The following is a 24604-nucleotide window of genomic DNA, read 5'->3' on the forward strand; positions in this document are numbered from 1 at the left end:
CTATATTAAGTTGAAAAGGCTCTATAATAATACATTATACAATATATAAGATATTTCCTATTTTCCAAACACAGGGCCTGTGACAATGAGCAGTACACCCGGGGCAACATGACTCATGACAAATGCTTACCAACATATTGTAGAGAGAGCAGCGAAAGTCAATATTTGAAATAAAAGGTTAGGAAAGTACCAGGAGAGACAAGGAAATTCAAACTTCTCAGTCAAAAACATCTGAATATGTATGCGTGACTGCATACACACCAAGCCTTGCACACCTACCCTTGTTGAATTCAAGGTAACTGTGACAAATGCTACTTTTAATATTACCAGATCTTTAACTAGAAACGTAACTGTAATACTCTATATGTGATTAACAAAAGCCCTGAAGAGGATCTGTGGCATGCTCTTATGCTCAGCTGTGTGTCCTCAACCCTGCATAATGAACGCTTTAATTTCAGCTGAAAATCAAAGGGCAGCAGGATACACTGGGATCCCCCATCCCACACTGAACACAGTTTGAAACCAGGAAATAGAGAGCAGGTGATAGAGATAGGAGCCAAAAATGAGGTTGGCTTTCTGACAGCCGAGATCCAAGTTTTGAGTTGGGTAGGACAAATAGAAAGAGAGAGAGGTTGGGGGTGTTAACTTAAGGGAGGATTTAAGTTGATTGCAGTACCATTGCTTGTTTTTATTAATCCCCATCTGTTTTGATTACTGAAACATGTGCCTGCAGCTGGGGATTAACCAAATGCAAGCAGCTGTTATGTGGTTCATAGGACTGATGCACTGATACAACACTTATATCAGATACTGATCAGACAGCTGGATGGGGCATTTGTAACAACACAACACTCTATGGGGCTGACCTAGAGTACTGTGCAATAGGGTTGAGCTATCCCCAATTTCTTTATTTTATTTCCAAGGAGCCAGACTTTCTTGTAATTTTGAAAGTGGTCTTGGCAATAGCTTGCAGAAGTTTCTCTTTGGAGACTGGCTGCTTTTTCACTGATTTTCAGTCCAATTCTTGTACCTGACCATTTTCAAAGCCACTTAACACCGACCTATGAATCATATAATATAAAAAGGCTCCTAACTCGAAAGATGAACTAGTGTTGTTTTCATAAAATGGATAACTTAGCTAGGACGTGGCTGTCAAAAGGCCATTTTTTTAAGGACAGCAAAACGGGAAGAAAATGTTGAGGTATGCCAAATTGCACAATAACTAGACTAACTAGACCAAAGGGTCTGATGGAGTGATGAATCCAAATGTGAAAAGTTTTTTTTTTAGTTCTAATTGTTAGTATGTACAAAGGAGGTCAGGAGACAGCCATCTGTAAAACATAGTTGAGCTTCTGTCATGGTTTGGGGCTGCATTTCAGTCAGCGGTGTTGGAGAACTTGTCAAAATTGGTGAAATTATTATAAATTCAGAAAAGGAACACCAGATTTTGAGACAAGATGCAGTATCATCAGGATACCATCTGACTGACAACAGCCATTTCCATTTCTCAAACACACTGCCAGTGTAGTAAAAGCATACATGGAAGGACTATTCCTGAAGAGTGCTTAAAGAAATTACCAGAAAGCTTGGTTAAGAGAGGTCAGTCTGTATTTAAGAGTAGAGGTGATCGTGCCAAATACTGATTTTCAAGTTCATTAGAATTATATAAACTCTGTTTACCTTATATATACCATATTTCCATGCATGTTGATACACATGTCCTTAAATTATTGCACCTATTTTCCAAGCAAAATATTAAACAATATATTTTTAAGAAAGGTGACTTAAGAGTTTTGCACAGCGCTTTATTTAATTCATTTCTATATTTAATAGGTTACTCATCAGAAAAAAGTGCACCAATAGACATGGGTCAGGGAAGTGACACTGAATATTTCACACATGCTACGCTAGAGCAGGGCGATATGACCAAAAGTATTTATCACGATATACATTTGAAAATTTGCGATAACGATATAACTGACGATATAATTGACACTAGACAAAATACTTTACAACTCCACAATTTTATTAGTGGAAAAAAAAATATCAATGTATTTTCGCTTTTCACAAGCAGCTGTTTTTTTATGTGCATTAAAGTTATATAATATAAAAAATTAACAGTGCAAATGGAAATTCCTTGCTGACAGTTTAACCAAAAGGCATTTCCAGTGGAAATTGGCCAACATTGGCCAACATATCCTCAGCATAACCAGTTCCACACCAGTGAAGTTGCAGCATTTTTACAAACCAATTCTGGTTCATCCGTTTCATTCAACGATGCGCGTTTTACCCATATTCTATCGCGATATTTCATTTTCTTATCGTTGCCCAACATTATACCAGTATTACCGTGAATGGTATAATATGGCCCAGCCCTATGCTACGCCACAAGTTCTGTTTTGTTTTTTTTATAGTTTGTAACTGACTAGGTGATTTCCAACAAACAATGGTCAAGTGAGTTGGCCACAATAAAAGAAGTGTGCTTTCCATTTCAGCTTGGCTCTCTCTTTCTGTTAACATTTTGGATGTTGCTATATTCGATTTTACACTTGTTAGGAAGATTTTATAGCGCTTGCAGTAGCATTAGTAAGCCATCAGCTTCATTACACTCATCTATACCTGTCTCTCTGTCCAGCTACACTCCATGTGTGTACAGAGGGGTGCACAGGGGTAAAATGGAAAGCAGAGAAAGAGAAGAGAGACACTAGCAAGAGCGTTTAGGACAGCAAAATGCAAGCGCAAAAACTTTGATCAACATCAAAAGTACAATTTGTTTGTGTGTACCATTGTTTGGTATTATTTTGATCATAAAAAGCAGTTCAGTACATTTATACCATTGCATGTACCTGTTACATTTTCTTTGTGAAGTTTGAAAAAAAGTTTAATTTGAGCCTGATGCTGCTTGAAAGATAAAAGAATGATTTCCAGTCTTTACCTCACAGTGAGAAACAAAGCTTGTTAATGTACACTGGAGCTGTATCAGTATTCAGTATTGGCATGAACCTAAAGCCAAGGTATCTGCACTGATACTGCAACAGACCAAGCATCCTAAAGTGCTGGGATAACTGTGTCATTGAAGACCCCTGAAGGAAATTAATGTGACATATATAAATAACAAGTCATTTAAATACACATTTGATTATTTTGCATTTACTGAATGTTTTTGCAAATTCAGGACAGGTAAATTGATGACTAATGTTTAAGACTAATACTAATGGTTCTACATCAGTGACCGCCCCGATCATGGTCAAAATATGAGCAAGGAAGGTTCCAAAAAAAAAATCAAACAAACACAAAACGTGTGTAGAGAAAGGTATAGAAGCGCATCAAATTTTCTGTGTTTCCATTTAAAAAAAAATTTTTTAATCCGATTCACAAAGCACACACATGAACCCAGTGGTGGATTATTAATAGCGAATCAAAAACTTTGTTTCCATAGTGACTGTTTGAGTCCATTATGGAAAGTGTCTCTTGTTGTTACCAAGACAACAATCCAGCAAAGGCAAATGAATGTGGCAAACAGCTGAGTGATGCATTGAGCCAGTGATCTCTCCATAAACAAGCTCAGCCCCAAACCGGGGGCAGGTGGAGAACTAGAGGGATGACAATAAGAGGGTTGAAAGGATTTTCATGTATGTGGCTTTCAACCAGGCTCAGCTGGTTATATATATATGTATTCTTCATATTATGATTAGGTTTTGAATATGTTTCTACTTATGTCAACTCGTGACACAAAAGGAGCAAGGGGAGGTTTTATAAACTCACAAAACCAGCTAGCTTTCACCTTGTATTAGGTTTCATCTAAGTTCACAGAACTTAATCCAAAACTAACAAGGATGTGGGTGTATGGAAAACACGCTTTAAGCAAGACACCTTGGACAAATATCCGGTCTTATGACACTCGGCATCCATGCTTAACGAGCTTATAACTAGGAGTTATTCTAGGCATTAAGTGTTACAAGTATGCATGCACAAAACAGTATAGGCTTAAAGGGGAAAAATGGGATCCAAATTGCTAAAGTAATTTTGGGAAAACATTTCATAGTGGGAAAGACAGTGGGACTATTTGGACAGGAGGACGATCTCAATCCCAGCATGACCTCTGAAAGGCAGAAACAGTCTTGATGTCAGAATAAATTATATTTTTATAAAAGCCAAATCACATCAAGATTTGACTAGCATACTGTGTGCAGCTACAACAGTGGGATTCCTGCATACTAGCACATATAGTGTAGCTGCGCTTAAGATACGTCAGGAATGATTCAAGTTTCTATAAATGACAAACAGCGGGGTTGCCATTCAAAAATCAAGCATGACCATTTGAGATAAAGTGATAATCACAATCACACCCATGTGAATAAATCCTAAACTTAATGTTTGTGATTTATATGCTATGTTTTGCAGGATTTAAACATCTCATGCTATGACTTATTAATGAAAGAAGCCACTTTCACATTTTTTGTCCCATGAAATAACAAAAGCAAGAAAGTATAAATCAATTTAACATTATGTTCTATGGGAACAAAAAAAACAAACTAGGTCACATTCACAAGTGAATCACACTAAGACATATTAAGTCATATAACACAGGCACACACACACACACACACTTTGAGAGATTACACAGCAAACAGATCATTAATAAGGGGACAAGCACAAATCTGCAGCCAGCTGAACGCAGGACACTACATCCAAAAATATTTCAGCGATATAGCAATCTTGTCTGCAAGTACTGATAATACTGAATGTAGGCAAAGACTGCTGGTGGTTTGATGAAAAACAGCTTAAATAGTTTTCAGAGCAGCCAATCCTCCTTCATAGTGTTTCACACTCACCAGCGACACAGACGTAAAAACACAGTGACAGACTAAGAAGTGAGAATCCAAGTCTGTTACATATTTTTATGTGTCACTAGTCTCATATAATGACATATGTGCTGGAATAAACAAAGACACTCAGCTATGCAGTTTGACTTTATGCTTTCTTAAACAGTGAGCCACACATTTACAGAATCACAGAATCACTGTTACGTAAAACATGTTTCCCAGTTAAACAGTATATTACAGGGGAATAGAGAATGAAGTGTTCCTCATTTGGCTGTTCAGCAATATAAAATAGTGATAATTTGTTGAGAGGTCCTTTGGCTTAACAATCTTATAATATAAGAATAAGAATAATCGAAGTAGATCAATAGATTACTTCAGTATTAATGCTGATCCTTCTCAGGAGTATCATTTTGGCCTTTCGTCGACACTACATTAAACAGGTTTAAATTTACAAGGCTGTGTGTTTATCTTGTGTACTGACTAAGAAATACACTTCTTTAAGAGGTCTAACATTGTATTCATTTGCACACAAGCAGCAGCTGATCAGCATCTCAGTGTAATGCTTTGTGGCAGGATTGTTGACACTGCGCCAGAGAGGTAGATCAACAGGATACCGGTGACACGGCAGTGTTCCTCATACATAGACTTTACTTGGGCAGATTGCCATGGTATACTGAAAACCTCCAAAGCATATTTGATGACCCATTTTTTAAAAATCAGTCTGAGAGAACAATAACATCTGTTACAGGGTTTGTCATACATCCATTTATTTATTCAGCTGCTGATAACCATATAGACTATATACGCAGCAGAAAAATGTAGCCACTGACCCTGACAAGTGAAGACAAACTGGGAGACTAGATGCTGGGTAAAAAACAAATACAAGTAAAAATCAGTGTCACACACAACAAGTAATTGTGAGGTCATTAGCTAAATTCACGGGCTTTGATCAGATGATTTTTCTGAAAATAAGTCCATGTTTGAGTAGATATAATACTTCAAAGAGAAAAAGGCAGGTGAAACAAAAGGTGGAACACAAAACTAAAAACCTGACATTCACAAGAGCGCCCAGCATGAAGTTGGCTTGCAAAAGGCAGCCCTTTTAGGCGGATGGTTGCATAACACCGCGTATGGGTGCATCATTTGCCTATTCAATACATTCACGGCTGAGTGCCCTTTACCAACTATGGTTTATACATTCTTCAAGCAGCAACACTTACTAGGTAATTACATGTATAATGGTTTTAAAAAAACAATGAAATCTAGTGTCAAGTATATATTTCTGGATTTTGTCCATGTGAGACAAGTGAATAGACAGGCATTAAAGAGCACACCATTTTTGCACTTCATGGTTCTGCAATGTCTTCTAGAGTGTGACAAAGACATCTCGCAAACCAACAGCACGAAGGATTTCAACACTGTGGCAAAGACACACTTACGTGCCCAGGACGTCTTTGAAGTCATACTTCTCCTTTATGTCCGTGGTCTTCTTTTTCCAGGCATGACAGTCCTCATCCAGCGGCATCTTCTTGTTGTGACGCTCAGAAACAATGCTAGTGAGGAAAAAGGGGGATAAGGAGAAAATATTCATAAATATCGGCATTTAACTGTCATAAATACTTCACTGATAGTTCAGGGCTCACATCTCTTATGCTTTTTATTGCAAATCTATTTTTTACCCTTATCAGTTGGATTAAACATTTCATATCCAAATGTAGGTCACATTACTATGTGAGCATTATTTCACTGTGTTGGGAATATATTAGTTGTTTAGCTGATTTATTAGGGTGTGTATAAGCCAGGTGGGTGTCTGTTAAGCCACTTTTCCACTAGAATCCACATGACTCATCTCAACTTGGTTTTTAGGTTTTTCCATTAGGTGATAGTACCTTATACCAAGTACTTTTTAGTACCTACTAGACCAGGTTTCCAATCGAGCCAAGTCGAGTTGTGATGTCAACAGACTCCGTGCCACTGATTGGTCAAGGAGTGACGGTACTGGATGAGTTATGAGACCGACTCCTTCACAAGAATCATACCCGCCATTTTTTTATCCTGGCAACGAGGGAAATGGCTACACACAACGCCCGCCACCTTCTCTGGCCCTCTTCTTTCACACTGAGTATGACAAAAAGTCATAGACCAAGCAGCAGGTATACCATCACCTCGATGTCCTCCACTGTATGGTGTGTTTGTGTCTCATACAAATGAGATCACAGACCTTTCTACAGCGCCTTTCAAAAACTAACCACACTGAGTTGCAACTACAGGCAAACCATTGCAACACTTTGTTACAGCAACAGCTGCATGTTTCTGTTGCGTTTTCACACAGTCAACATTGTATGGCATAGGACTCTATGCACAGGGCCAGGAGAGATTTGGTCATTTACACAAAAACACTGGTAAATATCTGGTCACGGTTGCTTGTGTGTTGGTGATTCCTTTTAAGTGGTTGTAACATGTAGTATATGCAGCGCTATAAAGCTTCAAAATGGCAAACAATAAAGTTCACTTCCAACTATATAGAGATGTTGTGAAGTTACGTCAGTGCAGTCATGTGCAATAAAATTTATAATCAGCAAAAGAGGAATTCATTGCAGACAGGGCCAAAAGCCAAGTCTTGTATCTGCCAGGTTAATAAGTAAACCAAACAGTGACCTGAAGCAGTTCAGTTGCTGCTGTGTGTCCTAAGTACATAACTTCAAGTGCTTAACTTCTTACCACTGCAGTTGTATCAGAGCTGCATACAACTCTGGTTGTATTATGGATCCAGATAACATATAAATTTGTCATCCTCACGCAATGTTTTTTTCACAGAGCTGCAAAGCTGTGTTGACAAGTCCAACTTTAAGATGAGCCCCTCTGAAGAAGCACATTGTTATGAAGCACTGAAACTCAGATGTTTATGCTTATGAAACGTGTGTTTATCTATTTAAAGTTGAGCATCAGGCAAGTTAGGTGAACTCAAATAAAGTCAAACAAAATTAGATTCACACTCATATACCCGGCCAAGGTATTAAGCCCTCCATAAATACCCTTCTACCATTAAAAAGTTATAAATGCAGCTCTCATTGAAACAATGTTTGTTTCTTCCTGTTTTCTTCTCACTTCATTTTTCACACCAGAAGTTAACTTTCAGATGTTTGTCCTCACCACACTTTGAAGAGTGGGAGGGATCACAGAGGACCCTGCTGTCACAGCTATCATAATCTAAACCTAGAAAGTGCCTCAAGATCTCGAAGACTAAAATAGCCCTGTTCATATCAGCATGCCTCACTCCTCCTCTGTTCCTGCTGCCTGCCTGGCAACTTCACAGTCTGTCTATATGGGATGATATAACATATTGTTCTGGACTGGGCCAGTGTTGTTCTGCTAAAGGCGATATAACAGTGCAGTTAATCATCTTCCAATTAGTTCAGAATCAGCTCATTTTAATGCCGAGAGGCACTGTAGCCATATAAACAAGGCGAGGCTTAACACTGCAGTTATCTCAGAACAAATGGTCATGGCCTCTTCTAGCTGCAGGCACTGATTGGTGTACACGCACAGTAGCATGAATTCAAAGATTATTTTTTTTCCCACGTGTGTCCAGGGGTTTTCACATGATCACACACATACAGACGCACACAGACAGGCGCAGCGACAGTCGTGTTACCTTCACTAATGCCAGAAGTTGGCTTCATACATGTCGCCATGGAAACCCAAAGGCGCTGCTATGGTATCTGAGCGTCTAAATTGCTTTAGTGTCTAATGGCAGGTGGCAGCTAAGCTGGAAATCATTCTGGTTACTTTGACGGCTGGCTGCGGTGTGTTACCTTTAGCTTGAATATATCAAAATAGCCTGCTCAGACATAAAGTGCACATATATGCACAGGAAGAACTGTTTCATTTTAATCTACAGAGTAATTCTCAGTGCTAATTTTTGTATGTGTTCATGTTCAACTTCCGATATAATCTAAGGAACAAACCAACCAAATGAGCCTGTCGGAACAAAGCTTACCGTTAACATTTAAATACATATGAGTCATTCTACACCACATCATTTGGTGTCCTATTTAGAGAAGATGAAGTAAAAAGGAAGTGTCTCTAAATTAAACATGAAAACCAGCATGCAAAGTGAGGATAGTTGTATAAGGAAGTCCAGTTAACCATGTGTAAATACTTTACTGATACATCTGATGTTGCACAGCCTGTAGTCCTGTAACTACTGTGAAGAATCAACAAATAATAAAAGAGCAGACTAACTGAATTCCCATGTGTATGCTCACCACCTGTCTCTTTCTGTGGAAACTGTGGATTCATTTAGCAATTTTTACTTTAATGTTTTCCTTACAAAATAACCTGGAGTAACTTCAAGTCAGGACCTTGAACCTGCACTGCCAAAACAACTACTTAAAGTTGATATGTTGCAATCATTTCTACCATCATAGTTGTTTCTTGGCCCCAACCACAGAAGCTTTGCATGATTCACTGTTCAAAATAATCCTTGTCTATCGCATTGTAGGATTTGGTGCAGCCCCTCAGTTTGTGCGCATTCCAAAGCACAAAGTTATTGCTCCACTACCTTTAAGCCAAAACTCTTCTGATTGACTACCTGTTGCAAACAGAAGGTCTGAGCTGTTGAGATGATAACTCTCTTTTATTTACAACATACAGACCCAAGAGCAATCTGAAGTCTGAGCTTTTGGTTCACATGGATCGTTTGTACACGTGCTTTTTGAAAGTCTGGCATTTAACAGTATAATATTATATAAGAAATATTTATTTATTTAAATATATATAAAAGATATATTTTATGAGAACTATGCAACTACACAGTCATGACCCCTTGATTGTAAAGATGTTCGTTTTCTGTATACAAAATGGTTGGGTTGCATAATAAAAAGCTACAGTAAAACATGACTTCCATTAAGAGACTAAACAATGAATTAAACCACTGAAAATAAAACTCTTCACAGTTCTGAAAGGCTTTGTATTTTTTAATCCCCCTAACTGCATAAGAACAAAAGACTTTTGAGAACATGAAGCCAGAGGAAGAGTGAAAACACCTCTCGCATGCTGCTTGTTTGTAGCATCTCACCTTGCTCATATGGAAATTCATGTTAATTCATGCACTGAGAAGAAGTGACATTGAACATCAAAGTCATTTTTAATCCATATATGCGTCAACCTTTTGTTGCCAGTGGTTGCATTTTCTAAAGGTAGCATTACGCAGCAAATGCCAACATGCACCTAAACCTCCTTCACAGCACTTTTATATCAAAACAACACATTTCAAGCCACTGGAGTTTAATCCAGTTAGACATGAGCAAGGGTGTCTGTTATTTTTTTTTTATAAAAAAAAAAAAACAGGCAAATGCTATAAACAGCAGATTAAGGTTCATGTTTCACACACGCAAGGGCAGAAAAGCCAAAGCTTAAATATGTGGAAGAGTAGAGGAAAGATACATGCATGGTATTGTATGAGCATAAAGCGGATAAAAAAAAAAAAAGCCCTTCAACGTCCACGGATGGCATGACTTTGGCCAGTGGGACACGATAAGCTGCTCAACTGAGTAAATAAGCAACAGGACTGAAGAAGCTGGAGGTTGGAAAAATGCACAATATCATAGTCACATTCCCTGAGAAGTAGGTGACATGCAGCATTCACCCCCTGTTGAAGAATTAGAGAGAGTCGCTGTACTCACTGGTTTCCCATTCCTGTGATGCGCAGTGGACAGAAGAAACACACACACAAACACACACACACGACGACAGTTAAATGTGACAAAATGGCAGGTGCGAAAAAGCTCTGTCCGGCCCTGCTAAACCGTCTCTCACACTCACAGACACACAAACACACACATGAACACACCACAAAATGAATGCAAAAGACTGAAAAAAAGAGGAAGTAGAAAAAGTTAAATTAACATTTAAGGAGACAGAGCTCTGCAAATAACTTATTTGGCTTGTGTCTCTATAACGATGCAGATAAACTCCAAATTGGTTCTGTTTATTATTATTCTGTTTTTTTAAAGAATAAAAACTGATTTTGGCTCAGCTTAATCACTATTATTCCATACTTCTCCACACCATCTATGGCAAACTGAGGGGAAAATATGCTGCCAAGTATGAACAAAAAGTCAAAGACATGTCCAAGGAATGCATTCCTGTTAAAGCAGACAGAGTTCACTGAAAGCTCACTACACTAGTGCAAAGAGATGATCTTTCAGTGATTTTAAAACCTTCAGATCAGTCTGGCTATGTTTTTGAATCAAATTTCATAATCCTACCCCCAACATGTTTGGTTATTTATCTTGATACCTTTATTATCTCTTTGGAAAACTAGTGTTTTTGTTTTTGAGGAATCTAGTTTTTTTGTTTCTGAGAATGTTGCGCACACTGACAAGGACGAAAGACACAGGGGGGGAAAGCAGCTGCTGTCAAAACAAACTAACAAATTCCATTCACATATTTCATACAACAACAACAAGTTTCATTAGGTCAAACACTTGACAAAGACCTCCGCAGATGTGGGCAAGCTCTTTTTCCACAGGGTGCCAAGTGGAACATATTTAGAAGCATAAACACAGACAGTGAAAGAGAAGAAAGAAGAGCCAGTTTGTGTTTCCCAGAGTCAGAAAGCAGCTGTCAACTGAACGCCATGGAGCCCATCCATACCTGCATATCAATCAACGGACCTGCACCCATCTGCTTCCATGGCAAACACATTGAGATTTTTCTAACAGCAGTGTTGATTGGTCATCTGCTGTCAGTGACGCACACCAAATCTCCTCTTAAGGCCAGCTTATCAATGATAAGAGGACTTCTTAGTAGAAGAGGTGAGGAGGTGTGTGAAGTGTTAAGAAAGTGAGAGACGGTGTGTAAAGAAAGCCACAGAGAAACAGAAAGCAAATAAACGACAGAGACAGATGGGGTTACACTCAAACTGCTTTAAGGACTTCCCGGGGAAGACGTACAGTGTGATGTGTTTTTACTGATGAAATCATTACAGTATTTCTGATTTACAGATTAATAACAGGGATCCTTCTGGCCTAACGCTTTTTGTAGACATACCATAAGTTAAACTTGAGCCATTTAGATAGATATCTACCTGTATATGGTTTCAGTGAAAGAAGAAGAGGATAAAAAGCGATCACTTCAGTCTCTAGTATATTCCATGTCAGCATCTGATCTTCAAAACAGCAGCTTTAGTTACACCGAGGTCCTCTCGGAGTGAATGGGAGGATATAACGTGACCCCGGCTGCTGTTTATGCTTCAGCAGCCTAAAACGCTGAAAACGAGTTATTTTTAAAAGTCGTTAAATCTCACTTCAGCTGTTATAAACACATTCCTTCTACGGAAAAGTCCTTACAGGCGAGGTAAATGCAGCCAAAGTGCCCGTTAACGACAGCTTACCTCACAGAGAGCTCAGTGGGGGAGAGCAGCTGTCCAAACCCTGACGAGAAATCGCGCTCAAGCGCCTATCTGCTCTTTGTCGGAAGGGGTGGGAGTCAAAATGAAAGTTAACGCAGTGTCTCCCTCCTACCTGAAAATGTGCTGTCACGAAGGTCCGGAGTCTCTGCCTGGAGCCCGCCGGCTGTCTCTCCTACTCTGAGCGCTCGCGCTGAATCTGCACGCGCCAACCTCCACCAGCAGGGTTCCTCCTGACGTCACCTCAGGGCAAGGACGGACACAGTGAAGCGGACCAATCACCGCTCTAGCAGTGTGGCGCATAGGTGAACGGCTCTGTCGCACCGACGGTAGCTGCCTGCTCCTTCTTTCCCTCCCCTCACTCGTGACTCCCACACCTGTAATAAAATGCTTGGAGGCGAGAACACCTGTATCGACGTGCTGTTTCGATAGTGGCTGTAATAAACACAATGTGTCACGGTTTTTATGACGTTAACAGCCAAGGTGCTGTGGTTAACAGACTTCCAGGTGTAGGCTAGTTAGGTATTATAAGCTCTAATAAGTTTAGATAAATACTTGTGACATGCACACGCTGAGTGGTGTAGCCGCTTTTATTGGCCTGCTGTCACATAGAAGTGCGAGAGTGTTGCAATAAAATAATCGTTATGTTTGATCAAACGAGGGTTGCTTTTTTTGCTAGACATGAGCAGAAGCGTGTTTCAAAGGGGGTATGGGGTGTCACTACCCCGCCTAAAATATAATGTACCCCACCCCCATCAAAGCCACTGAACTAGAGTGATGTTAATCATAAAATCCCTAACAACATCGGATGGCACCACAGTAGGACTAGTAGGAATGTTACTTACATTTAGTCAAGTATTCTACTCCAGTTTACTGGGCATGTTGCTTACAGTAAGTAAAAACTCATGAGTTTTAAAATTTGCTTCCAACTCTTCTGCCTGTTGTTTCATGAAACAATAAAATCAGTGGCAAACCTAATTTTTAAAACTGAAGCCAAAAATAAATAAACCCATGCAATTTTTTTTCAGTACCATGTGCATACACTCTGTCCTGTGCAGACACCTCTAAGCTGAAATTGTGCAGTGTCAGCTTGTACAGGTGTAGTGCTCCATCTAGTGGATTACATAACCTCAAACAGGTCAAGATCATTGCAAGCTTAAAGTGGTCTTCTTGGAACTGAAACACGTGTGCTAACACACAGGATGTTGTGTATCAGTTTATTTGAACCTTTTTTAAATCATTGTACCATGTGAGTGTACCCTTGTGAGAAGTCCATCCCTTTATGTTTCACAATGGAATCATAAAACGCTGTTAAATTGCTCTTCAGCACCATCTAAGCTTGCATCCTGACAAAGAGCCACTGGTTTTAAATTATCTGAAGTGTCTTGAAGTTCTCACTCATTGCAGATGTCAGGTGTAAATTTGCATTTAAATGTAGTTTTCTCTCTGCTGATACAAAGCTTAGACCTATATTGTTGGATGTGGGATTTAAACATTAAAATAGGATATTATATGACTTGTTATAAAGGGTTCATAATTTCCATGCCATAGCAGAAATAGTACATGTATAACTCGTAATTTTAATAAAGAAAGGTTACAGCCAATGCAGTGGTCCAGTGTGCTACCAGTGGCGTCATCAAGGGAAAACCCTAACATCTCCCAATATGTTTTTTTTAAACATACAACGTTTTGCTATTATGTAAAGAAACAAGAAACAAATAATAAATATTTCTTTTTAGATCTTAGAAATTTTATTTGACTTCTAATTTGATGCCTGTTTTGTTAAAAAAAAATAGTATTTTGTTTCGTTATTCATTTTATTTGTATTTTTATGTATTTATTTGTTTTATTTATTCAGTCATTTTTTATTTCAGTTTTTAAACATCTACATTTGTAATTAAACAGGTCACACGTCCTCGGTGGCTTCTACGCTTTTTATTCTTCTCTCAAAGGGTAGAAGCGTGAATTAAGGTGCTTTAGGTGATCAGTTGTGCCACTGTCCCCTGAAACGCATACAAAGCGTCTCTGCGGTGAAGGTGCTTCTTGTTGTGACCCCAGGCACTAGGTGGCGCTGTGTCACAAACTGAGCGCTGCTTTCCCCCCTCTCACCTCATCATCGGCAGTGAGCGACCAGTTGCCTAGTGACGAAAAAACTGTCCAGCAGGGCTGATTTCCTGCGTTTCCAAAATCTCGTCGCTGGCGCTGACCTAGGGGGAAGTTTTTTCTCCCAGCAGATTTGTTTGCGTCGCATTCACAGCAGGATGCGGGACTGAATAGAGCTGTTACGCTTGACGGGAGCTGGTCCTGTAAACTTTTGGCGTTTCGGGCCTCGTAATGAAGCGTTTTGAGGAATGATGAATAATTACACTTTCATCAGGGTCGTTGGGAAAGGGAGCTATGGGGAGGTGAACTTGGTGAAACACAAAACAGACCGTAAACAGGTGAGAAACAGAGCGGTTGTAAGTGGAAACAAACCCCAGATATGTTAAAATAAGCACGCCTTTCAACCACATGCTAAACGTTTTCGTAGAGACCCTAAAACCCTGCTAAGTACTGCTAGCACAAAGTTAGCATAAGTCCTGTAAAGTCTCACGGACTGAGTTAAGGTTTTATACCCACTGAAAACCAATTTTTCTGCTAACTTTGGCATTATAACAACAGCTTAAGCTTGTTGACCACTCTAATGATAATATTTCTATACTCTATTATTGCGTCTGACAGACGTGAAGTAGTCCATTCATAACTGACTTATAAATCAGAACTCTTTGCTCCTATAACTCAGCTTTTCATTGCACAATTTGTTTTCTTTCACGATGAAGCATATATGAAATCACCTCCTGCAACACGATTTTTGTGGGCCAAAGTTTGTATGTACATGAATATTTGTAATGATTTCTGTGAGATATGCTTTGCCAGTTACAATTAGAGTACCATGTGTAACTCCAGAACTTTGTTTTATTTGGATTAAACTATCTTCTGATATTTTTGTTTGTTTGTGGTACAACTTGCACATTTGCTCGATCCAGCGTGACAGATGGATGCAATTAGCATTTTCTGCCGTTTTGTGACCAAGAATTTCATGTTAAAATTAATTCTCTCAGCATTATTTTGGAATAGAACCATATCTCATTCAGAAAGTTATTTTATTATGTGTTCAAATATGTATGTAAATAAGTTTACAAGACTATATGAATCTTCTTTTTCTTTCTTTTTTTCATATTTTAACTAGCCAATACTCAGACATTTATTTATTAATTTTTCCGTAATTACAGACCCGTTATGAAATACCAGTGAAATTTTCAGGCATGTCTTTAATAGTTTCCGAGATATTCATATTCAAACATTTCCTCAGATTTCAATGTGAGGAACAAGGTCTGAAAGTGGCTGATCCATCCATCCTTTATTTTTCACATATGTCACAGTGGGAGCTGGGCATTATTCAAGATGTCATAGGGGAAGCAGCAGTATGGCACCTTCTATCAGTGAGATGACAGAGCTACCCGTTGTACCATTGTGGGTTGGCCTTTTAAAAATATAAAAATTTTCAATGCATCTTCTAATAAACTTGTATGCATTCATATAGTTTAGTTTTTGTTTTTTAATGTATTTTTCATAACAACTATTGACCAGTGTACTTCATTAAAGGTGTTCCCAGGCTGCTAGTCTATAGAGGAACAAAGGCATAGACTTGTAAAATCTATTCAAAGTGCATAGGTTTTGTTTTTCAGCACACGTGTTTGTGTTTCTTGTAGTATGTTATAAAGAGATTGAATTTGACCACCTCCTCCAAGCGTGAACGACGTGCTGCGGAGCAGGAGGCGCAGCTGCTGTCTCAACTGCGCCATCCCAACATTGTGACTTACAAGGAGTCCTGGGAAGGAGATGACTGCCAGCTGTACATTGTGATGGGTTTCTGTGAAGGTGGAGACCTCTATCACAGGCTTAAACAACAAAAAGGAGAGCTGTTACCCGAGAGGCAGGTGGTGGAGTGGTTTGTCCAGATAGCCATGGCATTGCAGGTGAGTTCTGCATCAGTTTATGCATTTTTTCCATCATTTATTCACATAAAGCGACAGTCACTCTCTTATTTCTCTTATTTTGTATATCAGTACCTACATGAGAGGAACATTCTTCATCGGGACCTTAAAACGCAGAATATCTTCCTGACGAAAACCAACATCATTAAAGTGGGGGACCTTGGCATTGCCCGAGTACTGGAGAACCAGAATGATATGGCCAGCACACTCATAGGAACCCCATACTACATGAGTCCTGAACTCTTCTCTAATAAACCTTATAACCACAAGGTATTTTGGATATCTGTTTAAAATGACTCCTTGTCTTTGAAGTTATATAAGCAGGGTAAAGGACTGGGATGACTTATTAAACACAAATGTGTAGTATATGGAGTCAAACACATCAGCTAGGAGGCAGCAACTCTCAGGGCTTCATTAAAGGGCACATTAGCACATGCATAAATAGGATTGCCTTGATTGTTGTTCCCAGGCCGTTGGTGCATAGAGGAGTTGTTCTCTAAGCAGGACAAAGACAGACTTTAGTAGCTATTAAAAGTTTTTTGTTTCAATGCAGAAGGAAAGCTTTGGCAGTGCACAGAGACAGTGTGCCAGGATGATCACATAAGAAATGAACTATCATGTTTCTTTCCCACAGAAGTGAGACAGTGCTAGCGCTCTGCCAAATAGGTTATGGCACCAAACTGTATGTGTAACTTTAGCTTCCCTGATATAGTGTTTTATTGGCTCATTACATGTTAGCACACTGTGCAGTATAACCAAGGAATGTATCCACTAATACTGGCCCACATTAGGGCAAAATGTTATGTAGCTGAGGTATCCAGCTTATAAATGAAAGAAACTGCAAGTAGTAATGTAGACAAGTTAACAAGTACTTATGCTTTGAGTACTTAATTTAAAGGTCACATTATGCCAGGTACAAAGTCATGAAGTCCGCTCTCATGAATGATGCTCCCATAGACTTTGTATGATAATGATGCATACATCTTTTTATGGGTTGAATTTTTCTGTCTCTAGTCAGATGTCTGGGCCCTGGGCTGCTGTGTATATGAGATGTCTACACTGAAACACGCCTTCAATGCCAAGGACATGAACTCACTGGTGTATCGTATTGTAGAGGGAAAGGTGAGCTTTATATTTTAACATATTTATGGTTAAAAAAAAATTATTATTCATTTTTTATTCGTGTTTTCTTTAGGTAAAGTATTGTAAGTTACAGTATCTATCCATTTATCTTTGTCTGGGTTACGACCTGGAACACCCGCCAGTCTGCCACAGGGCTAACACAGTGAAGCATACAACTGTTTACACTCACATTCACACCTATGGTCAATTTAGAATGACTTGTTAACCTAGTCCATGCATGTCTTTGGACTCCAGGAGGAAGCTGGACTATCTGAAGAGAACCCACACAGACATGGAGGAGAACATGCGAACTCCTTACTGAATAAATCCATTTTAATATATTATATCAAAATAATATCTATACCACAATGTAGTTTAATGAGCCTAAAACGTTTGGGTGATTTTGTGAGTGTCACTTAAGCTCACTTGTTTACAAGCCCAGACTGTGGTTTCTGTGTGACTGATAGGTGTCTTCAACCATTTGGATTTGTTTTTTAATAATTAACACTTGTCCCATGTGGTTTATTCTGAACGGTGATAATTGTCTTCTGGGTTTCTAAACAGCTTCCACAGATGCCCAGTAAGTATGAGCCCCAGCTTGGAGATTTAATCAAAAGCATGCTGTCTAAGAGACCTGAAGACAGGCCCGATGTCAAACTCATTCTCCGGCAGCCCTACATAAAACGACAAATTGCCATGTTCCTTGAGGCAACAAAAGAGTAAGTTCCCTCTAAGTCATTTTAATGAAAAAAATCAAAAATGGTGTTTTGAAATTTTCTTTGTATGTTTTTATAACCTGATCATTTCTGCCCCTCTCTTTGTGCAGTGATCTCTTTGTTCTTAAAGGCTTATTATGTGTCTTGATTTTCACTTCCCCAGAAAAACTGCCAAGTCACGAAAAAGACCTGTTGGTGGCAGTGGTGATTGTAGGACCAGCAGTGTGTCACCTGTGATGTCATGTCAGCCAAAGCCTGAGAGGCTGGCTCCCAGTCCACAACCTGAACCTCGTGCCAGGGTAAAGCGGGTAAGTTAAGGATGAATACTAATACTGATTTACCGTAATAAAATGAATCCTATGACTTATATTATTTTTATTTACACAGTGGTAGACTGATTACACACTGATACACATATCAGTGTGTAATGGTAATGATACTCAGTCAATCCTTTCTTTTGAGTTTTCTTATTTTCATCTCATCTGCGCTCATTAAAAAACTCCCCCCTTTGTGGAAAGTATTTGTTTTCTACTTGGATATAGCTGCTATATAGAAAGAACACTCCTATTAAACTTTTTGTGATTCAGTTAAAGATGTTCATATAAACAAGGAACCCTCTGTGATTGTTATTTTTGTTGTTAAACTCAGAAAGACGACAAATCGCAACACTTTAAAGGCCGGAACGGTGTGGTAGACAGCACTCCCATCCAGACACCTCCGCCATTCAAACCCTCTTCACCTGATGCTCTCAGAGCATCCCTGCTTACTGTTAGCAATATCGATATTGATATCCCCGTGCAGCTGGACAATGACCTGATACAGAGACAGGTGCAGAGGCCCCAGCCTGTCGTATCGCATCACCGGGCAGCTAATGAACCTCTCACGCACAATATGAGCAAAGACAGCAAGGTGAGAGGGAAACCAGATCCCTCTCCCCCTCCTTCGCCACTAAAGCCCCCTCTGAAGTCTGTATCAGGTGTTTGCAGCACGAGAGAAGACGAAGGGAGGGTGGCCGGTGACTTGTCTGACTTTCAGCGACAGGCCAAATCAAACCCTGGGGACAAGTTATCTATCTCGGGGGAGAAAAAGATTTCAGATATGGACGATAAGGATGACACCATGGAGTTACTTAAAAAAGCTGATCCACAGGACCCAAATCCAGAAAACGAGGTTCTAGAAGCAGATGCAGACAATAAGAACAACACTGTGACTCTTTTCAAGCATGCTCCAGCACACCTACCTACCTCAGACATCCAAGTAAGTGTCCTAAAGTACCTTCTTTTGATGTTTTCATCTGGAGTGTTCGGTGTTTGTTTTATTTGTTCAATTATATCTCTGTAGGAAAGCCTAGAATCTACTGAAAAGCTGTTAGAGCCACTCCCTCCACCACTGGTGAGTGCTAAATAATGCAGATACAGGATAGAACACGTTGCCTCGTGTTAATGCAATTGTATTTGTGTTTTTTCAGGAACCCGTTAAGGAAGAATCTCCCTTACAAGCCAGTAAGCCAGATCGAGCTGCTACATGTCTAACTCCTCTGTACCTATCATCAGAACCATCTATATCACAGCAGCACAGAGGAAAGCACACAAGACAGAAACATGAGGACCAGGACAAGGTAAAGACTGATACAGGAGTGATGTTGCTGAAATCATTATCGTTCTAATGATATTTTAAAGGAATGGCAAGACAAAAAAGAATGTGTGTGTGTAGGTTCTCAGTCATCAAAATCATCCAGGCATTCTTAAGAGCTTGACAAGGAAGGGAAGTGGAATTCTTCAAGTTTGTAAAGCTGTTTCACCTCTCATCCAAGACGCTTCTTCGGTTGTAAAATAATCGGAGGAGAGTCCCTGTTGGATGAGAGGCGAACCGTCTTCACAAACCTAAAGAAATCCAGTTGCCTTCTTAACGATGCTCTCAAGAATGTGCTGCTGATCTTCTTTCACTGACCTTTCACTGACTCTCCAGTCAGCAAATTTCATTTAGCATTTGTTTTGGTTAAGATCTGTTCCTAACCACTTTCTATCGCAGTGCTAGCCAGCCAGCATGCGTGACAGTAACAAAGGAGTGAGTTAGGCTAATTAAAGCAGTTGTTGCATCTTGTTTTGTCCTTTCAGTCCAAGGTGGCCGCTCTTAGACCTTTACCTCAGCTTCCTGTTGATACTGTAGCTGTGGAGGGGAAAAAGAGGAGCAGGAGGAACTCGGAGACCAAGAAAGCTGATGTGACTGTGACCTCAGAATCAGTTAGCTCCCATAATGATGGACTTTTACCAGCACCACAGGTGAGGGCATTCCCCTAAAACCACAGCTTTTAATTTCTGAACATTTGCTTTGCCTAAGACATAACGTTTTTGAGAGAGATAACAGATTATCTATATCTGCATTTTTTAGTCTTCTACATCTTAGAAACAAATGTCAGCAAGAGTAAAGAGAACAGTGTCAAAACAGAAGCAAGGCCAAGGCTATACTCAAACTTTGATATTTTATTATTTCCTTATTACAATATGATGACATCAGCCTGTTATGGCATCATTTGACGTTGTAGGCCGTCGTATTGGAAAAAATAGAAAATATGTTGTTCAGCTCCATTTCATATGTTACATTATTCAGTATAATTTCTTGAAAGTTTTTCTTCAAGGTCAATCTTTACTTTGGGTGCTAACAATGAAAGTCAAGGTCAAATGTTTAGCTGATCTATCTAGCTGATCCCAAGGCCTAGAATGTTGTTGTAAAGTTTGAAGATGAGCTATAATAAATTTTGGGTAGCAGTTTTTACTGATTTTCACCAAAATGAAATCACCTCGAACTGTGAATGCTAGTCTGCTAACCAACAGACAGACAAACAAATAGATCCAATTACATACTGTGTAATTGGATCTGTGGGGGCAGAAAGGTTATTTCTGTTTTAATTCTTGTCATGTTTCATAGTTTATGCAATATTGTTCTATCAAATTTTATTTTTAGGATCGTCCCCTCTCTGCAAGAGAGAGAAGAAGACTGAGGCAGTCCCAAGAGAGTGCCAGACAACCATGTACGATACTCGAAACTCAAAGTGGAGCATTTTGTTGCAAAACAAACAAAAGGATTTACAGAAATGAATATTTGTTTCTACATTTCTGTCTCTGATTAGTTTTCTGTCTTCCCCAGGTGTTAGTGCTGTACGGAGGGCATCTTATGATGTCACGTCCACCAAGGCTGAGCACGACAGTGCCCCATTTACTCGATCTGTGTCTGCCTCTTTTGCAGAGTCCAATAGTAAGGTACAGACACGCCACCCACTGTGACAGTGCATTGACTTTACTGTTCATTTGTAAGCTACATTACATACTGACTGTGGCACTGGCCTGACTGAGAGTGACCCACTGCAAATTCTGCCTATTGTGAGGCTAATCTGATCCTATCGTACTGAGTCTGAAACACATATCTGTGTTGTATCAGCAGGATAAACTGCTGGAGCAAAAGTCAGATGAAGATGAATGCAGCTCATCCACAAGTTCCACAGAGCGTTCAGAAGGAGACTGCAGGGAAAGGTAAGAGCATACGGCAGTAGAATTGAGTGCAACTTAGCTGAATTATAAAACTGAACCAAAACCTAAATTTTCTTAAACGTGTTTATAATCCATGTTTTGTGGTCTCTCTGCAGAAAGACTGAATCCAGCGACATGCACGACTTAGTTAATATGATGACTCAGACTTTGAGAATGGATGTTGGAGATGGTGTAAGCGAGGGGGACAGAGGCAGATTTGGCTCTACCGCACTGCCAGAGTTTAAACTGAACAGGAAGTACAGGGATACCCTGTTGCTTCATGGGAAGGCTCGAGAGGAAGCGGAGAACTTGTCACTCGGTCAAATAGGTTAGATGCTTTGTTCAAACCCTTTGCCCTTTGCAATATGTCAGTCTTTATGAAACTCCATTGTGTTAAATATGTATGTCACTTCAGAAGGCTCTCCATCTGGTCCGGCCAAAATAAGAAGAGCCATAGAACGTCTGAGAACAGATGTGGTGAAGGGCCTGGGGGTCAAGCTGTTGGACAAAGTGCTGGAAGTGATGGAGGAGGAGGATGACGCTAAAAGAGAAGTGGGTAAAACACATCCAATATCAAGATAAAATTACATGGATAGGTCAAGGTTTAATAAACCATATAGTAGTGGAGAGGAGAAAAACATTATTATACCAATCTTCTTGGTTTTAAAAAAATCAAGAACAATATCTAAACAAGTGCAGGCCTCACTTCTCTCAGTTCACGTCAAAGTTTATGGGAGAGCTGGGAGAAACCCCAAATGAAAATTTTGGAGTGGCCTAGTCAAAGTCTGGACTTAAATCTGATTGAGATCCTGTGGCATGACCGTAAACCATCCACTGTGGCTGAAGAGTGGGTCAAAATTCTTCCAGTTTTGTGAAAGACTTATTGTCAGTTTTCACTTGATAGCAGTTCTTGCTGCCAAGGGTGGCACAATTAGTTATTAGTTTTAGGTTTTTCACACAGGGCCAATAGGTTTGGGTAGCTTTTTTCCCTGCATGAAAATATAATCCAAAAACCATATTTTGCATTTACTTGGAAATATCTTTGTCAGATATTGGAATTTGATGTTGCTAAACATGAAAGTATAACAAATATGGAAAAAACTAAGAAATCAGGAAGGAGGTGAATACTTTTTCATGGCCTCGTACATTCAGAATATCTAATGAGACTAACAAATTTGCCATTAAAACACCACTCGTGATCATGTACAGATAAACATGCCAGTTCACAGTAAACTGACCCCACTTGTCTTCCTTTTTTTTTTTTTTTTTTTTTAGCTGTGCCTTCGCGACCTAATGGGAGATGAGAAGTACCAAGCCTATGCTGTAATGGTGAGGCAGCTGAAATTCTTTGAGGATATGGCCTTTAAGATTTAAAAAGCACTATATATGAAAGCTTAAATGTTTTTCACAATCGTCTGTGTGGAAACCCCGAAGTAAGCTGGAGCAACAAATCTTAAATGATGACGCACATCAAGATGGTCTTTGCAAGAAATATACCAGCATTCATGTTCAAACATGGACTGAATTGAAAACTGCTCAAAGGCATTTTTTTCCTGCCACTACCAACATGATTGTTTGGGACTGTTACATTTTTTTCCAGACAACATGCAAGATCTCACTTCTGACTGCAGGTTTTGTCATGGGACTGTCATACAGATATAATCTTATTGTGTACATCACATGTAAATGAAGTTAATTTCTTTCTCTTTTTTTAAAACTTAATTTCAGTATAAATACAAAATGTGAAAGCATCTAAGGATTTTCCAGATCCCTATGCAAATATTTTTGTCATGTTTAAGCACGCTGTCTTTCCATTTGCTGTAGAGGAATATCACCTTATTTATAATGCAAACCAGAATTTCTAGAATGGTTACATCTGTTGAGGACACTAAATCTTCCCCCTACTGCTCAATTGTATTTTCTTATAGCCAAAATAATGTAAATTAGATGTAGATATTAACATGTGAACAATTTCTAATAAATCCTTAATGTATTTCTTGTTTATTTTTCTTGTTCTTGTTTCTTGTTTTATGTTGAAAACCAGAATAAAACATTTAATTGATAAAAGAACTAAAACAAGATGACTGCATGTGCATTCTCAGCATTCCCAAACATAAACATAATTTAAAAAAAAAAAAAAACATGGACTGTATCAGGTGTTTATTATGTGAAACACAGGTTTCATTGCTGGGTATCACTGTAACAAAGGGTTCTTACTAAATGCTTCAAATGTGAATTGCAAGACTTCAGTACAACATCCAATATAAAAAGATGTATTAACAGGCAGATACGGGGTGCCTGCGAGTTATTTGTGCTTCTTCTTTTTGGTGCTTTCCTGAGGTTTTTGGCTGGGCTCTGCAGTGCTCTCTGGTAAAGCCGGCTGCCAGGACAGAGGATTCCTTCTGAACATAGGCCATGGAGGCAAGGTCAACTAAAGCAAAGAACAGACCCAAAATTAAGTTATGATGGATGTTGTTAAAGGGCTGGACAGGTGTGAAAAAACAAGCGAAAACAACAATGTGTCTAATTCTGACATGTTTTCCTCTCAGGCTGAAAGGAGAGCAAGGACAGAAACATGTAACAGGTGCACAATGTATCTATCATGGCAAACTTACCACACAGGAGACAGCAAAACCAGCCAAGACAATGTACACTGTCCACCCGAACTGTTCAATGATCAGACCGTACACAAATCCAATCGCCTGCAACAATTACACAAATATCTTAAAATCTAACTTCAAGTAAAATTTAAAAAAAAGATTGTGTGAAATTTTGGTTAGTTACCGCTGAGATGAGTATTATTCCCTGGAAAATCTGTTCTGCCAGCTTCTGACCTTTATAATCCTGGAAAACAGTTGTTTGGGGAGGGAAGAGTGTGTGTCAATGAATCTCTTATTATTATACGTGAAAAGGATGTACACCATGATTGCTTAAGCCCTCCTATGCTACTTAACCCCCCCCC

The 24604-nt window shown here is 39.3% G+C and overlaps 3 protein-coding genes across 11 annotated transcripts in view; 1 reads left to right on the forward strand and 2 right to left on the reverse strand.

Moving 5' to 3' along the window:
- camk1b (calcium/calmodulin-dependent protein kinase Ib) overlaps positions 1 to 12486 on the reverse strand; it is a 40188-nt gene extending 27702 nt beyond the window's left edge. Inside the window, exons 1-3 of one of the 5 annotated variants that reach the window (XM_005918503.3) lie at positions 12356 to 12479; positions 10514 to 10526; positions 6266 to 6379 (exon numbers count right to left, since the gene is read on the reverse strand). In XM_005918503.3, the coding sequence (XP_005918565.1) occupies positions 6266 to 6379; positions 10514 to 10524 (125 nt within the window). In that variant the 5' untranslated portion in view covers positions 10525 to 10526; positions 12356 to 12479. The other 4 variants (XM_042219362.1, XM_042219361.1, XM_005918504.3 and 1 more) reach the window with 4 other exon arrangements.
- A 1874-nt stretch (positions 12487 to 14360) lies between these two features.
- On the forward strand, positions 14361 to 23696 carry nek4 (NIMA-related kinase 4). 5 transcript variants are annotated; one of them, XM_042219363.1, is made up of 17 exons: positions 14362 to 14681; positions 15663 to 15753; positions 15993 to 16259; positions 16350 to 16547; positions 17292 to 17399; positions 17964 to 18118; positions 18279 to 18423; positions 18764 to 19372; positions 19457 to 19507; positions 19584 to 19733; positions 20206 to 20397; positions 21080 to 21146; positions 21263 to 21375; positions 21554 to 21645; positions 21759 to 21970; positions 22058 to 22194; positions 22918 to 23696. In XM_042219363.1, exons 3-17 carry the CDS (start codon positions 16146 to 16148, stop codon positions 23014 to 23016), a joined length of 2442 nt encoding a protein of 813 aa, XP_042075297.1. In that variant the 5' UTR covers positions 14362 to 14681; positions 15663 to 15753; positions 15993 to 16145; the 3' UTR covers positions 23017 to 23696. The 5 variants fall into 5 exon arrangements, with proteins under 5 accessions (XP_005918570.1, XP_042075297.1, XP_005918568.1 ...); XM_005918508.2 differs by lacking the exon at positions 15663 to 15753 and having other exon boundaries at positions 14361 to 14681; positions 22061 to 22194; XM_005918506.2 differs by lacking the exon at positions 15663 to 15753.
- A 91-nt stretch (positions 23697 to 23787) lies between these two features.
- Positions 23788 to 24486, reverse strand: spcs1 (signal peptidase complex subunit 1; the record flags this gene model as incomplete). Its single annotated transcript, XM_005918713.2, is given in 3 exon segments — positions 23788 to 24073; positions 24258 to 24344; positions 24427 to 24486. Coding segments are annotated over 3 exon segments (273 nt in total), but the record flags the coding sequence as incomplete, so codon positions are not given.
- Positions 24487 to 24604: the final 118 nt, after the last annotated feature.

This window comes from Haplochromis burtoni, unplaced genomic scaffold (assembly GCF_018398535.1).
Source record: "Haplochromis burtoni strain Fernald_Lab_line unplaced genomic scaffold, NCSU_Asbu1 Contig_32, whole genome shotgun sequence".
NCBI lineage: Eukaryota > Metazoa > Chordata > Actinopteri > Cichliformes > Cichlidae > Haplochromis > Haplochromis burtoni.

Coding starts and splice junctions, on each gene's coding strand:
- nek4 (XM_005918506.2), top strand. CDS start 14,592: ATGATGAATAATTACACTTTCATCAGGGTCGTTGGGAAAGGGAGCTAT. Junction 19,734..20,205: donor AACATGAGGACCAGGACAAG/GTAAAGACTGAT, acceptor TAATTAAAGCAG/TTGTTGCATCTTGTTTTGTC. Junction 21,376..21,553: donor TTGCAGAGTCCAATAGTAAG/GTACAGACACGC, acceptor GTGTTGTATCAG/CAGGATAAACTGCTGGAGCA.